This window comes from Drosophila sulfurigaster, chromosome X (genome assembly GCF_023558435.1).
Source record: "Drosophila sulfurigaster albostrigata strain 15112-1811.04 chromosome X, ASM2355843v2, whole genome shotgun sequence".
In the NCBI taxonomy this organism is placed as follows: Eukaryota; Metazoa; Arthropoda; class Insecta; order Diptera; family Drosophilidae; genus Drosophila; species Drosophila sulfurigaster.
The window spans coordinates 13,934,056-13,950,836 of NC_084885.1; the positions used below are offsets into that span (position 1 = coordinate 13,934,056).

Genomic DNA, 16,781 nt, shown 5'->3' on the forward strand with positions numbered 1-16,781 from the left:
GTTAAAATAAGATATTCCAAAAATGGTGGCAATTACTTTTTTAAATTTGCCACAATTCTAGACAATTATTTTGTGCTAAATTGAGAACGTCTTCGGTATAGAGCCTATAAAAAGATTTGTCAGCTTCTCGATTAATACATAAACCACATTAAAATTCTCTAATTTCTTCAACTCTAAAACTTTATTATTATATTAACTAAGAACCTTTCCAGCTCTCATTATACATAATATTATAAATTAAATATATAGCTGAAAAGGTTCTTATTTAAAATAATAATGAAGTTTAAGATTTAAAAAGATTAGAGAATAATAATTTGGATTATATATGTATACATATTTAATGTTAAGTCTTCGCCAGAAAAATAAACAGCTAAATGCGGCATCACTGGTGCCCCGGTTCAGGAAACTGTGGCAAGGTTGCAGTGCTGCAATTCTAGACGACTCGTAAATGTAAATTAAATGTTTTTCGAACTGCGACAAAGCCAATTTACCGAGATTAACAAGTGCAAATTCACGCACAATTGAAACAACTGTTCTTTACGTTGTATTTATCAACTTAAAAATAAAAACAAAAATAAAGACTGTAAACTTTGAAATACAATCTTCATTTTGGCTGTATAATTTGTAGGCTATAAATGCTGTATGACTCGTAGTCAGTAATTATTTATCATCAAGCATTATAATTATTATTACTATAGATTTGAATATTGTTAGTTTTGTTTATTATTGTGAGAGTGTTAATTTGCATAATAATCTCTGGCTGACATAAGCGACAGTTCTATGCCCTAACGTCGCTAGGAAATCGTGAAATAAATATAAGTAAATATAATTGATAAAGTCGCCTTGGAGAATTGGTAACCTTGAATGGCCCACAAAGTGATAAGATGGACTATTAACGAATAAACAGCAACCAAAAAAAAAAATCAAATCAAACACAAGATGCTCCTGAAAACACACGGAACTGTGCTGGGAGAGTGAGATTGAGAGTGACGAAACCAAAAAAACCGGAGGGAAGCTGATAACTGTGAGAACTTAGTCGCCTTATAAGTTGCATCGTTTCCATCTATTCACTCAGACAACACTCACGATGCGGCGCTGGAACCTGGATATTTTTTTCTGCCTAGCTGTTGTGCTTATGTTCAATAGTCAAGCGTTTGGCTACCAATCTTTACAATATCGCGGCCATACCAAGCATCCGAGTAAGTTTCACCGGCTTCTTCGTGTAAATAGTTGAAAACTTTTCTTTTCTCCTTAGGTTTACCGAATCACTGTTATTATGAGGAACTGGAGTTGGATGTACCGATGAACGAGACCGTCTATCCGGTAGATCAACACGGTTACTGTGTCCATGTGTCTTGTGAAGAGGATTATTTGCTCTTGATCAAGCAGTAAGTAGTCGATAGATATCAAGTATACGCACAAGTATAACTTATTAAATTTGTTTGACAGCTGTGAACACCAGAATTTGCAAAGCGGTTGTTTCTTTGCCCCCTACGACTATTCGAAACCCTATCCACATTGCTGTGAAAAACACATTTGCCCAACGTAATGCACTTTGCTAAATATTTACAATATCTTGTTAATAATCAATGCATACAATAGTGACAAGTGACAAGCCTACATTTATAAATAAAGTGCGACTGCTAAATACCCAGTAAAAACATTCCATGTGCAGCTAAGTTTTGGCCCTACCGGAGTGACCTTCTGATAAGTTCAAGAACCTACAACTGTTGTCTGAGTGAAAAAATTGAGCTCAAATTTACAGCAATGCAATATATTATTGTGAACTTTGAAATAGCAGTGTTACCGACCTGTGCGTTAAAAATTGAAAAATACTGTTATAAACACAATTTCTAGATAAAATTTAGTTATAACAGTATAATTAACACCTTTTTCAATTTTTTTTTTTTTATAAAATTAAAAACAATTTCGGCTCTTTTCGTGGAAGAAAATCAAAATCTGCTATTCCAAAGTGCACTGCCATTTCAATGTTCACAGATGTAGGCTTGATTTCGACGTGTAAATTTCTATTGCTTCGCGACCTTGTACTGCACTACCGGCTGAATAATTTATAGGTTTACAAAACCCATCTAAATTTATATTTACAGGATATGAAGTAGATGACTATGACTATGAAGTTATAAACTACATACTTTAGGTTTAAAAAAATATTTTGTTTTCTATTGATCGGCCTTGCATAGCACTACCGACTGTGAAAAGGTTATCGCTGATTGTTACCTTCCATTGATTAGACACTGAGGAGAGAGTTCAGTTGAGCTGAGCTTCTGGCTGTGCGATCATTACTCAGTTCACAATGCTGCCAGTGACAATAGTGCTCTGTAGTTTGGTCTTGGGGGCGCACCTAATCTTGGTACTAGGCCGTAAGTAGAAGGCTCGCCTAAATTCTTCACACGCTTTAAGCTAAGATATTGCAGTTAAGAACGATCTTGAGGGAGGCGCTAATAACGTTTTAGTTGAATCGGATGAATGCAAAGAAGATGATTGCCCTTGTGCGACCTCCAGCTTAGGGTAATTAACCTCGATCGAATTATATAATGCATATGGAAAAAATTGATGTATTCACAATTATTATTGCAGTTGTCCTGCGGTGGTTCGTGCTTTACCCTGTAAACAAATCGATGCTGTCAACTAAAGAGTGAATAAAATACAGATTGCAATTAAATAAAACCAAAATTTGTGTTTATTCCGATTTTGGTTTGGTATACATGCTTGAACTTAGCCAATAAATCTATATATGTATATATATATTTGTATACATATAGGTATGCCTCTCAATTTGTGATTTAACCAGACCTTTTATTCAAATATATGTATGTATATATATATATATAGATTTGTGTATATATATAAATCGAGTATATATATAATATATGTGTATATTGTTCATATATTTGTATAGTTCTCTAAAATAACATCTTTCGATTTCTACACACGGTCACGTAACGAAAATCGAATCGAATATGCAACTTCTCCAGCGATTGCTCTATAGAATTGTAACTCTATATATACGTGTATATATCGGGTATATACATATATGTATAGAGATTGTTGTAGTATACATATTGAGTAATTGGGAGCGGTATGCTACTTTAAAGCTGCACAACATCAATGCACACGCACAAACAGCAGGTGCAAACTTACAAGCTATATCTTATATACTATATACGAGTTCTACATCATATATATCCAAATACAAATACGGGTGTGTATATTTGTGACGTGTAAAAGTTTGAAGCCATCTCACAATGTGTACTTCAATTATTCTTCGTATACAATATCTGTATGTATATATTTATATACGGCATAATATTTATATATATATAACTTGTATAACCTGAGCTAGTCTAAACATTTTTAACTATGGTCCGGCGGCACAAATTTGCCTTGTTTTTCTTCTTTGTGTAGAGTATTAATTTCTTCGTCATATTTCGAGGAAACAAAAAAGGCAAAAATGAATCTAAAAAAAAAAACAAAAATAAACCTTTCTCTTCACAATTTTACTATTGTTTAATAATGACATTTACATTTATAGTAATAATAATCATAATAATAATATTAGAGATATGAACTTAAATCATAAAATGACGGCATCTTAAGTGTGAAAAGAGTGAACGATAATAACGTAAAGCATTAAAAAAAAAAAAGTAACTAATTGGGTATCTCGACACTCTTCTTTACTGCATTGTGAAAATAAACGGAAACTCTACGGCGTTACTAATTTGAACTTGAAATGGGGAAAGACAACTGTAAACACAGATTGTCAGCTTGAATATCTGGTCACACTTAAATGCTAATTGTTCTTGTCGTTTCCATTTCACCATGCCCATGTGTGCCAAGTGTTTATATTCATATCATATGTCTAGTATATAGTGCTTATTAATCCGGCGTTGTTGTCAAATGCGGCATGCCGCATTCCTCTTCTCATTGACGCGCTGCACGCTCCGTCTCCATGAGGCACTCACGCACCAAGATGCGGGCATGGACGATGCCCCGCTTCAGGCGCTCCGTCGAGCTGCGCGAACCCGTGTATGTCGGCCGGATGTCGCGTCCCATCTCCTCGATGACGGCCAAGAGTTGGGCGTACTTACTCAAGCCGTTGCCGACCGTTTGGCTGCCCACCGTTGGCAGATTGGCAGTGGAGGTGAGCGGCGTGGTGATGTTCGCCGATGTCTGTGTGGTCACCACAGCTGGCGATGTCGATGGAGGTGGATACTTAAGCTGTGATTGCGATAGATTCAAGCCCAGATTGCTTGAGTTGTTGTTGATGCTATTGTTGCTGCCATTGTTATTGCTGTTGATGGCGGACGATGACGATGACGACAGATTGCGACCATTGTTGCTGGCTGCAGCAATGTTGGCCAACGACAGCGCTGCGGCAGCAGCCGCTGCAGCTGCGGACGATGGTGTGGCAGTTGTGTTTGATTGCTGTTGCAGCAGCGCCAATTGGGCTTGCAGAAATTGCGGTGAATATTGGAGCGCAGCAACTGCAGCGGCTGCTGCTGCCGTTGCCGCTGCACTGCTCTGTGCATTGTTGCGTTCTCGCTTGCTCCCGCCGCCGCCGCTGCTGCTACCAGTCGCGTAATCAGTGGCGCCCATATTATTGTTATTGCTGCTGCTGTTGTTGGAGCTGTTGTTGTTGCTGCTGCTGCCGCCGCTGCGTGAATGATGTATGGCGGATATTTGGATTTGGGGCTGCTGTTCACGCTGTTCGCGCTGCTGTTGATAGTTGTAGAAGTTTTGTACTTGCGAACGTGGTATTGGTGTCACTGTGACGTCACTTAGCTTCGATTCGACAGCTTGTATGTCCATGATGTCCATTCTGCTTCTTCAGCTGCTGCCTATGCAAACAAATACGTTTTGACACTGACACTCACTGCAACTACTGCAAAACTTACCCAAAATTGTCTTTGGTGTTTCGTTTTCACTTTTTCCTTTGCAGTTTTTCTTTCGTTGCAATAATTTACGCTTTCTACGCACAAACAAATGTATTGCAACCACCACAAACAAAACACGTACACACAGGGTTAGTGTTAGCTACTGTCATCGCTGTGTTGTTATCGTTATCGATGCATATTTATGCACTTGTCATCAAAATACCAAATAAACATACTAAAAGTATATTAACGCAAGCAGCTGTTGCAAATTGCCAATATCACCCAAAATCGAATTTGGCAATAAATGCATGGAATTTATTATTGCGTAATAGTTTTAAACATTATTTGTGCGTATTTTCGCAAATGACATTGAGTTACGAAACTTAATTTTTAAATATGAATTAAAATTTAACGGCCTACTCAGTGTTGTAAAATTCTGCACTTGAGTAGTTGGCTGACTGGCAGACGGAAAAAACAATGGCGAGCAAACTGTGAACTAAATGTCTCTGTTGTTGACATCTGGTCGCTGTGTAAATTTTATTTCGAGCACATACTCTTGTGATATCCAAGTTGTGATTAATTTCCAAAAATTATAAAAGCAACCTTTTAGAATTTTACGTATAGTGCTATCAAATAGATGCAAAAATATAATAAACATCATCGTGTGTGTTCAATAATACCGTGGCGAGGTGAGCGTAAAAAGTACACAAAAAAATTGCGTGAAACGACTGCAACGGCAGCCAACAAGAAGAGTCACGAAGAGTAGCGTTCGTTTTTTTTTTTTGGTCTTTGGCAGTTTTGCAAAATTTCCAATTACATTTCCGCGTCTGACAAATGTGCGTGTGTCCGTTTGTGCATGTGTATGTGTGTGTATGAAAGCCCTACTCTGCTGGCTCTGTGCTCTTGATGCCAAATATCTTCGCCTGCTTGCAGCTGTGTATGTATGAGTGTGTGTGCGTCTTTCTATGTGGGAGCCGCAGCCGTCAGCCACTGCATGACGTAAAGCTGCTGCTGTGGCCGCCGATACAACAGCGTAACGAGCATACGTTTGCACATATTACATACAAGTGTGTGTATGTAATTAACAACGTAAAGCTTGCTGGCATTGATTAACTGCTGTGTGCTCGGTTTTTTCTCTTCTCATTTTTTTTTGGCACTAACACATGCCTTATATGCATATGCACATGCATACGCACACACAGATATGCCTATATGCATGTCGGTATATATGTGTGTGCTTGTGGAACTGTCGCTATGTGCCGCATATGAGAGAGCAGTGTTGCACAACGCCGGTCGTGGCCGCGATGCATGCGAAAACTTAGAAAAAGCAGAGCGCAAAAAAAGCAACGCACACAAAAATCGCAATTGGACAAAAATTGCCTAGAAGCGGCGGCGCGTTGTTTGTCTGTCGGCATTCCATTACCGCAGACACACACACACACACATGCTTACCTATTCATGTGCGGCACATATGCACATCTGTTTTAATTGTGTTATCGATAACAGTCAGCAGATGAATCAAAAGTGACGGTTAACCATTTGAATTTTGTGTGAATTACACACACACACGCATAGGCATTCACACGCACACGCATACAATAAGAGAACTGACAAACGACGCCGTGTATTTTTTTGCGACCTCGACATAGAAGAAGCCAAAGCCAAAGCAAAGCAAAAAGCAAGCGCCAGTCGTCGTCATTCCTTAGCAGCAGCACAAACAGCAGCAGCAGCAGCAGCAGTCGAGTGAGCGCAGCCATTTTTGATGTGTTGCTGTCTCGCTTCGCGATAGTTTTTGTTGTTGTTTAAGTTTTTATTTTCGTTGGTGTTGTTATTGTGTTGGAAACGAAGAAGAAGAGAGAGACTAGCGCTTGCTTGCTTCATACATATGTGTGCGTGTGTTGTGTGAGTAAGCGGTAACTGTTTTGTTGCTTGGGCTGCATCTAGCGGTACTTCATTAGCAAGTTTTGCTTTATTTGTCAAATAACAAACAAACAATAATCTAATAATCTCTCAAATTTCTCATTGTAGCAATCGACGCTTGTAACAAACAACTATAAAACAATAAAACAAAAATAAAAGCAAAAAGAACAACACAGAGGAACACACGCTTATTGAAACCAAATCACATCGACACAATACAAATAAATATATCCAACACTACTCACACACACTACACACACTATTACAACCGCACACACAAAGCCACACACACACACCTAGAGGCGCACGTCTCACACCCAAACACACACACGCACACACACACACATCAACAACATCACCATCCTCATCATGGAGATGATAACGATTGGCCAAAGCGTCAAAATCAAACGCACCGATGGCCGCGTCCATGGCGCCGTTGTCTCCAAATTGAATGCATCGGCTCGCTGCATAACCGTCGAATGGTACGAAAGGGGCGAGACCAAAGGCAAAGAGGTTGAACTGGATGCCATAATTGCTCTCAATCCGGAATTGTCCACGCCCGACGCAGCGGTGGATTCGCAGCATGCGGCTCCCGAGGCAAAGAAACAGGCAACAGCGCCCATGAATCTATCACGTAATCCCACACAATCGACAATTGGAGCTGGCGGAGGTGGTGGCGGAGTAAGTAGTGGTATCAGTAGTGGATTAGGCAGTTTAACATCACGCATGACCATGGCCGGTAATCAGCTAAACAAAATCAACGAGACAAGCGGCGGTGGCGGCGGCGGCGGCGCGGGACCAACACATTTGGGCCAAAGTCAAAGCTACGGCAACATGTCGGCGGCGAACGCTGGCGGTGCAACCAGCGGTGTGGCAACCACCGGCATGCTGCGGCAACGCTATGCACCACAGGTCAGCACCAATGCACCACAGACACGCATCGCTTCCGCGAGCGCCAACAATGTCAACAATGATCGTGCTGGCGGCGGCGGCGGAGGAGGAGGAGGAGTCGGCAGTGGCGGTGGTGGTGTCGGTGGCGTTGGTGGCACCTCTGTCAACTCCACACTGACAAACAACTCGACAAACAATTCAATAAATCCAGCTGCTGCGGCGGGCTCACGTCGTTCGCATGCCCTCAAGGAGGTCGAACGGCTGAAGGAGAATCGCGAGAAGCGACGCGCTCGCCAAGCCGAGATGAAGGAGGAGAAGGTGGCGCTGATGAATCAGGATCCCGGCAATCCCAACTGGGAGACGGCGCAAATGATACGCGAATATCAGAATACGTTGGAATTTATTCCCCTGATCGATGGCCAGATGGTCGATGATCATCAGATCACCGTGTGCGTGCGCAAGCGTCCGCTCAGTCGCAAGGAGCTCAATCGGAAGGAGATCGATGTGATTTCGGTGCCACGCAAGGATGTCCTCATGGTCCACGAACCGCGCACCAAAGTCGATCTCACCAAATTCCTGGAGAATCACAAGTTCCGGTTCGATTATGCGTTCAACGACACTTGCGACAATGCCGTCGTTTACAGGTGAGTCCGGCTACTATAATCTACTATATATATGATCGATCGATGTTTGACTATCAAGCTTACGGGATTTGCAAACCTTGTAATAGGAAATCTTTTAAGTGTATTCAGTTTTATTAGAAGTATATCTTTATCGATAGAAAATAGTCTAGAGAAATGTAAGGCATTGTTAGAGCTTTTATTCAGAGAACTTAATATATTATTGAGTTTGACATTTAAAGGAAGCAATATCGAATCTAATAATTCTATTAGATGTATTTCCATAGCTTGTGTATTGAAGACTTTACGAGTAGTATATCAATATATGGAAATATTTACAAAACTTTGAGATCTATTGAGGTTAGCATAATATGGAGTTCAGCTTAGAACTCTTAGAAAAGTTGTCTGAAAAATATGCTTTTTATGTGTTGCTGATCTTTAATAATTGCTACTTAATAGAAAAACCTTTATAAAGCAAGCTGATTGATATTCATCATGTTATGCAAGAGTTAATATATAGCCAAGTCGGCAATTGTTAGCTATATATATTTTCAGATAAGCAACAAATGCATTTCTATAGCAAACAAAGTTTTCTATAGAACAATAGTTTTATTGGTTCTTTGTGAACTGGAAGTTTATAGTCTTTTTATTGTAAGAAATTCTGAAGTCTCTTAATTTATTTATTGTAAGCTTATAATGATATTATATTACACAGAGTATCGTAGATTATATGACTATATACATATTTTAGGTGTAGCATTACTCAAAGAACATTTATTGCTTTTAAAATTTGGTTTTGATTTATCGAATATATATTGAAGGATAAAAAGATAGCTTCAATTTTCATATAATAGGTGTTTTGTCAAGTAATAAATTAATATAAAATCAACAGACAATAGATTTGGAATTTATGCGCAACTAATAAATTCGTATTACGACCTTCATAAAGTTTTATTGGATGTTTAAATAAAAACAAATAGTTTCAGTTGCCATAACGTTAATGACATCGACTAGCTATATTTAGAAACCCGAAAGAGTTCTTTCAAATTCTTTGCATAGTTTTAGATAAGTCAAATTCCCATTTGAAATGAGAACAAGTTCTTGTTTTTTGTTACTTTCGTTTGTTTTCTTTTGGGCCAAATTGTAGTTTTCTCCACTAAGAAGCTGATTTTGTGATTCATACAATATGCGCTGAATTTTTAAAGCATCCTTAAGCTGTCCTTATCAACAGCTGTTGTTATTCTAGTTGTTGTTGGTTGTCTACTTGGTTGGCAACGTTGGTTGTTGTTGTTGTTGAGTTGAGGTTGTTGAGTTTGTTATGTTGCGTTGGCGACACACACGAAATGCGCACAACTTGTGCTCAATAGCAACAGCAACTGACTCACACACTACCACACACACACACTCGCTCACACACACACTCACACACGCTCACACACACGGCGCGCAAACTCAAAGCGTTCGCTCCCGAAATAGCCAAGTTTCGTTGTATGACTAAACACAAAAGTTGTTCCAACTGTCCGTCCGTCCGTCTTTCTGTCCGTCCGCTCGCTTTGTGCTTCGTCTCGTTTGGCTTCGTTTGCCGTTGCTGTTGCTTTTGCGGTTGCTCTTGCTGTTGCTGTTGATTGTGCTCGCCTCAATGAACTTGCCCCCGTCGGTGTCCAGCTTTTGATTTTCCATCGAACTCTCTTTGTTTTTATTTCGCACTTTTTTTTGCTTTTGTTTTTTTATTTGCCATTCTTGCTGCTTCTCTGCGAACCATTTCAAAACTTAACCGTCGTCGAAACAAGCTTGTTGTTAGACCGTCTTTATTATTATTCAATCTGCTTCCTTCCGGTTTGTGTCACAATATGAGTCAATGGTGCAAATTAATATTAAAAAAAAAAGAAGAGAGCAAAAAAAAATAAACACTGCTGCGCCACATACTTAAGCCAGCCGGTGAAACCTAATCGCATCACTCACTGATAAGCAAACAACACACTCAACACTCATCATCATCATTGTTTGCTTTCATTATTAATAGCCGTAAAAAAAACCGCAGGCAGCTTTATTAATGCATTTCACAAACAACAAAATTGGCAATAAATGACGTTGAATCTTAACCGTTTTATTTCCATTGAACCTGATTAGCTACTCTCTGGCCTGACTCATCTGCAAATTTATCGTTTAAATTGATTCAAGATTAGATTCCTTCTTTCTTTTCAAATATCTCCCTTTTCATATAGAGTAATTGACGCCAATTAATGTGAACTTAGAAAAGCTTTGTGTTCGGTTATAGTTCTTTAGATATCAAATCTAATGATATATGTTTGCTATCAGGTTCGTCATAAGCCACAATTTTTTATTTACCAATGTCTTTTTTGGATTTAATCAATTTTAGTAATTTAAGTGTAATCTAAATATTTAATTTTCATTCAGAGCTTAAATCATTTGAATCATGGATTATTCATAAAAAGGAATTTAGCTAGTTAAAATGTTGATATTCATTTTCAGTTCAAGTATTTGAAATTTCCTTTAAAGCATTAAATATCACTTTATTGATTCATATGTGATGATTATTAGGTAAAATGAAGTTTATTCTTTGAATCAACTGTTTAAAATACTTTGAAAAGCATAGTTTTCCATTTTCATGAAATTTTCTTCAGAATCCAATTTATTTTATATGGCACAAAAAGAAAAAGAACATTGGTTGACAAATTGTGTGAACTTTATTTTTTATTTCGATTATAGTAGTATATTAATATACCAAGTATACATTTCTTTGTATTTCAGTATTTTTCGGTACATTAATCAAGTATATTTAAATGATCTATTACACAGTACACTTGATGTTTTCATTATTATTATAGGGGGAAAGAAAGGAAAAGAATTATAAAAACAAAAAAAAAAGACTCGTATCTTTTCTACAGCAGCATTTTCTTATAACTTAGAAATGTGTTTTTGTCGCTCTTACAATTGAATTGATATTCTGATCTAATAATCTTGTTCTTCTCCACGCAGATACACAGCCAAGCCGCTGGTGAAGACCATCTTTGAGGGCGGCATGGCCACGTGCTTCGCCTATGGCCAGACTGGATCTGGCAAGACACACACCATGGGCGGTGAGTTCAAGGGCAAGGTGCAGGACTGTAAGAATGGCATTTACGCCATGGCGGCCAAGGATGTGTTTGTCACATTGAACGGTCCGCGCTATCGTTCCCTCAATCTGGTCGTTTCGGCCAGCTTCTTTGAGATCTACAGCGGCAAGGTACGCAGTCACAGTCACAAAACAGTTGAAGAATAAACGATTCAAATCTAATCAATTGCTTCTCTTTGTTCGTTCGATAGGTCTTTGATCTGCTCGCCGATAAGCAGAAGCTGCGCGTGCTCGAGGATGGCAAGCAACAGGTGCAGGTCGTTGGCCTGACCGAGAAGGTCGTGGACAGCGTGGAGGAGGTGCTCAGTCTTATCCAGCACGGCAATGCGGCACGCACATCGGGCCAAACGTCGGCCAATTCGAATTCATCGCGTTCGCATGCCGTATTCCAAATTGTGCTACGTCCCATGGGCAGCACCAAAATCCATGGCAAATTCTCGTTCATCGATCTGGCGGGCAACGAACGCGGCGTGGACACATCGTCAGCGGATCGTCAGACACGCATGGAAGGTGCTGAGATCAATAAATCACTGTTGGCACTGAAGGAATGCATTCGTGCCCTTGGCAAGCAATCGGCACATTTGCCATTCCGTGTATCAAAGTTGACGCAAGTTCTGCGCGATTCATTCATCGGGGAGAAGAGCAAGACGTGCATGATTGCCATGATATCGCCGGGATTGAGCAGTTGTGAGCATACGTTGAATACGCTACGCTATGCGGATCGTGTCAAGGAGCTGGTCGTCAAGGATCTGGCCGAAATTGGCGCTGGCGATTCGGACCCCGTTGAAACGATTGAGGTGATGGATGATGACGATGAGCGGGAACTGGATCAGCAACAGGGAGGCATGGGCATGGCCCAGCATTCGTCGGCCAATATGCATCATAATCATCATCAGGCGCTGCAGCGCGGTCACAACAATAACAACAACAACAGCAAGAACGGAAACGCCGCCCACATGGATCTCGCCATGCTGAGTTCGCTGAGCGTAAGTTTTATGTTTTAAGCAGGCTTTGACTTGTTGTGTTTATAGAGAGAGAGAGGGAGACAGAGAGAGAGAGGGAGAGCAGTGTCAGTTTATTTATTTCAGTGCTAGCAATCAAGCATCAGTTTCTAGTTGAAAGCGAGAATTCGTATTTCTGTTTTATTTTATATTTTTATTTGTATACTTTGTACACACTTTCAACTCGCGTTCACGTTATGAGCAACCGTAAGAACAACATTGGTAAAAAGCAACCCATTCAATGGGCCAAGGATTCGCGGACAATTGTAAAGTTGCCGCCGCTGCCGCGACAACGTTCGTCTGTGGCGCCTTTCTACTGTCGCGTCATCGCCAATCGCTACGTCGGGCAATCGCTGTCCGAGATTATGGCCAACAATAAGCCAAGGAGCACACCGTGGCTGATAACACGACGCAATGCCGAGCAGAGTCTGGAGCAACGACAGCGAATGCTGGTCAATTATCGTGATGCCAATCGGACGTGCATCTTGATGATCAAGTTGCTGCCCCTGGGCGTGTTGCCCGTGTTGACGGCTCCATCGAAATCGTACGAGACCAACGAATGCTTCTTTGTGCCCTGGACCCAAGTCCCGGGTTCCTCGGCATTGGGCAAACGTTATGTGGCTCATGATTTTCAACAGCTTGTGCCCGCCGGCGAGCGATACACAACGGAGTTGGCCAATTTGGTGGCGGAGACGCGTTCGTTGTTGCCACGCTGGTTGCCACAGGAGGATCATGAATTTGTGTTACCGCCTCCGATGCAATTTGCCGATGAGAGTGCACCCAAGGGGCATAATCCATGGATGTGGCGACTCAAGCGCAACGATACCATCACATTGTGCAACTTTCCCATGCAAGAGGATCAACCCGTGTTGCACAAACACGCCGGACGATTGCCACGCAAACATCCAAAATAGTTTCGAAGCGAGTATGCCAAGGCTTCTCTACATAAACAATATATATTCGTGAAGTAGTTATTGTAGTTAATATTCTGTATAGTGTATTATTTTTTAGAACCTACAAATCGACACTTGTGATTATTACTGGGATACTATATAAATTTAAAGCTATATAGAGTTGAAATTCCTTGTCTAATATTGTCTCTTGGTTCTGCCTTTTTTTCTCTCAACTTAAAATAAGAGTCTAATTAATACTGTAAAGACATCAGATCTCTATTTCCCTCTCTCTCTCTCTCTCTCTCTCTCTCTGTGCGTTGTTTGTGTGAAGTGATCTATCTATCTCGTTCTTACTCGTGCTGTTTTTTTCATTTTATACTGACAGTTTATTAAATTTATGCTCCAGGGGTAAAAACACTAGTAAAATCACAAGACTATATAAATTTTCACTTGAAATCATGTTGAATTTCCAGTATTAGGACAGAATCGTTGGTTGCAGTATTTCAACCAGATTTCACCAAAATCTACATGCTTTCTTTTGATAGATTGATGATGACATGCCTAGCACCTCCAAAGCTGCTGCTGCCAAGAATAACAATCGATAAATTCCCCATAAAATCCTTTTCTTAAGCATCACTTTTTCGAAAAATATTTTCAAAATCATCAAGTACTAAATTCTGGATCACATACTAGAAAAGCAAAACAAAATTCAAAGTTACTTTGACAATTTATTTTCTATTGACATATTGGAAATATCGGTGGCTCTTAATTTACAATTTTGTTCATCATCATCAAGAACAAATCTATTAAAACTAGTATTAAATATGCAAATATCAAGGATATATATTTAATAAATCAAATCTTAAGTCTAGTACTAAATAAGAATATTAATAGATAGGTAAATTTTTTGTCAACTTGCAAATGATCAAAAGGAACTTTATTAATCAAATTTTTGTTACTGTTGCAGGAACACGAGATGTCAGACGAACTGATTGTGCAACATCAGGCGATTGATGATCTGCAGCAGACTGAGGAGATGGTCGTCGATTATCATCGTAATGTGAACGCGACGCTGGAGAATTTCCTAGCCGAATCGAAGGAACTTTATGATTTAACAAACTATGTGGACTATGATCAGGATGCGTATTGCAAGAGGGGCGAAACGATGTTCTCAACGCTCTTGGATATCGCCATACAATGTCGTGATATGATGGCCGAATATCGCAACAAATTGGCCAAGGAGGAGATGTTGTCTTGCAATTTTAAGCCACCAAATAACAAGCGTTAGGCAAGTCCAAAACAAAAACAATAGGCCCAACCGATTAAAATACATAAAGCAACAAGAAAGAAATATAACACTATTACAACAACAATAACAATAACACTGCAACAACAAAACAATAACAAACGAAGGATTAACAAGAGCAACAACAGCAAAAGTCCGGCTATTTTCTTCTTTTTTCCCTCTTATAAATTTAAAATTTATGCCCAATTTTTAAGCTCTTCCTTCAAGTGCTTAAACATGGCAACTAGTTTTCATTTATCGACATTTTCGTTAAATTTCCATAGTTTTATTAGCCGGAATTTGCCTGTTGTTGACAAGAGGTAAAAGCACCCACACACACACAACTACACACACTCAACTACACACACTCAACCACACTCACGTACACTCACCAATCAAATCAAAAAAAGAAGAAATCTTTTACCTCTCCAATCACAATTAGTATGTATTTTTTTTTATATAATATTTTGGATCATTTTTTGAATTGCACCCAATAAAAATTTCATGTTATCATTTGATATTAACGAATTTTCTACATTATTCAAAAAACATCCGTTTCATATAAAATTGCAAGCTTGCTGTTAGTAGACAAGGACAGCCAGCTGCAGTTTGCACTTCACTCATTCACTCGCTCGCTCACACGAAACATTCACACTCTCTCACGGTCTGTATCTCTTTTCATACTAACTCGTTCACACACACATACAGCACCCAACACACAAGTATGCATACATATGTATGTATGTAAACTGAGTCAAGCTTAATGAAAAAGCAATAAAATTAAATGACAAATTGTCCCGCAAAAAGCGAAGAGAAAACTATATTAAAAGACAACAGCAAAATTTAAATATTAATTAATTAAAAACATGTTTATCAACTTCTAAGCAAATGCAGCAAAAGAGAAACATATAGAGGAGAGAATATTAATCATGGCGGCGTTTATTTTGTTTAGTTTGTGTGAATGTGAAAGCAATGATAAAGAGAAAGAAAAGGGAAAGAAAAAGACATTTATTTTATACAATAAAAACACATTTATTATATGGATACTATAATATACATACATAATTCTTAACACATATTTTAAATGATATGAGATTCCATTACGATGATTCTGACTACATTTTACAACTATTTGATAATTACACACACACACACACATGCATTGTATTTATTTGAAAAGGCCACAAAAACTGTATTTAATTTGTATTAATTTATTAGAAAACAAAACGAAGAAAATACTACCCGCACCAAAACCAATTTACCTATGTATTGCTATATAATTTTTATACTTATTTAACATTTAAACAAAACCAACAACACCTAAACATTAAAAACTAAAAGAGCTGAAATGAAATGAATTTTTGAGAAACGCCATTTTCCAGTTGAGCTTTTTTTCTTATTGTTTTTTTTGTTTTTAGTTTTTTTTTTTTTACATTTTTTTTTATATCATGTTTAAGCAACGAGGACTTTTGATTGAAACAATTTAAGTGCAGTTGAGATTGGAGATATGTTTTTTTGCATTTCTTTCGTAGCATATAATTTATATACTAATATTTATTTTACATTTAATTCTCATCTAACAAAGACGAATAAAAAAACACAAAAAACACTCACACACACACTGATACAATGAATACAAAACTCTCTGCTTATAAGATACAAAAATGAAAAAGATAAAAAAACCAAACATAAACCTAAAATGGAAAAGTCAAGAAAAATGTTGTAGCTTAGCCTTATCATGCATATGTGTGTTCTAACATTCATATGTATGCGCTTCTCTTAAGATACTTAACCAATCCAAAAAAAAAACAAAAATAAGAAAAAAATGTTTAACTATTCTGTTATTTGATTGCATTTCTCAAGAGCACTAAAAGATAACCCACAGAAAATGGGCAAGAAAAAAAGAAGTCCTACTTACTACGTACATATTATTAAATTAACCATATTTTTTGACCCAAAATGCTAATTTAAAAAGCAAAAAAAAAAAAAAAAAAAAAAAATCAAATTAAACAAAAAAATGAAAACATGTTAAAAACAGAAGGAAACGACAAAATAATTATAATAATGCCACTGGACAGAGTGCTTCGATATTACACAGTATAAAGAAAAAACAAAAATAAAATGTTAGGACTCGGACTCT

General features: G+C 38.4%; 3 protein-coding genes across 6 annotated transcripts; 2 read left to right on the top strand and 1 right to left on the bottom strand.

Moving 5' to 3' along the window:
- Window positions 1-687: 687 nt before the first annotated feature.
- LOC133849280 (uncharacterized) lies at window positions 688-2,694 on the top strand. Of its 2 annotated transcripts, XR_009895352.1 has the most exons (6): window positions 688-1,199; window positions 1,256-1,388; window positions 1,450-1,545; window positions 2,202-2,381; window positions 2,436-2,529; window positions 2,599-2,694. XR_009895352.1 is itself a non-coding variant. In XM_062285232.1 (4 exons), exons 1-4 carry the CDS (start codon window positions 1,088-1,090, stop codon window positions 1,610-1,612), a joined length of 351 nt encoding a protein of 116 aa, XP_062141216.1. In that variant the 5' UTR covers window positions 997-1,087; the 3' UTR covers window positions 1,613-1,661. The 2 variants fall into 2 exon arrangements, 1 of the variants encoding a protein (XP_062141216.1); XM_062285232.1 differs by lacking the exons at window positions 2,202-2,381; window positions 2,436-2,529; window positions 2,599-2,694 and adding an exon at window positions 1,603-1,661 and having other exon boundaries at window positions 997-1,199.
- LOC133849279 (homeotic protein ocelliless) lies at window positions 2,679-5,239 on the bottom strand. Of its 2 annotated transcripts, none has more exons than XM_062285231.1 (2): window positions 4,917-5,239; window positions 2,679-4,855 (listed from the first exon to the last, which is right to left on the bottom strand). In XM_062285231.1, the coding sequence occupies exon 2, from the start codon at window positions 4,837-4,839 to the stop codon at window positions 3,943-3,945; it is 897 nt and encodes a 298-aa protein (XP_062141215.1). In that variant the 5' UTR covers window positions 4,840-4,855; window positions 4,917-5,239; the 3' UTR covers window positions 2,679-3,942. The 2 variants fall into 2 exon arrangements, with proteins under 2 accessions (XP_062141215.1, XP_062141214.1); XM_062285230.1 differs by having other exon boundaries at window positions 2,679-4,859; window positions 4,917-5,237.
- Window positions 5,240-5,380: 141 nt separating this feature from the next.
- Window positions 5,381-16,665, top strand: LOC133849277 (kinesin-like protein Klp10A). Of its 2 annotated transcripts, XM_062285228.1 has the most exons (6): window positions 5,381-5,584; window positions 6,924-7,496; window positions 7,563-8,350; window positions 11,327-11,573; window positions 11,654-12,448; window positions 14,324-16,665. In XM_062285228.1, exons 2-6 carry the CDS (start codon window positions 7,185-7,187, stop codon window positions 14,642-14,644), a joined length of 2,463 nt encoding a protein of 820 aa, XP_062141212.1. In that variant the 5' UTR covers window positions 5,381-5,584; window positions 6,924-7,184; the 3' UTR covers window positions 14,645-16,665. The 2 variants fall into 2 exon arrangements, with proteins under 2 accessions (XP_062141212.1, XP_062141211.1); XM_062285227.1 differs by having other exon boundaries at window positions 6,924-8,350.
- Window positions 16,666-16,781: the final 116 nt, after the last annotated feature.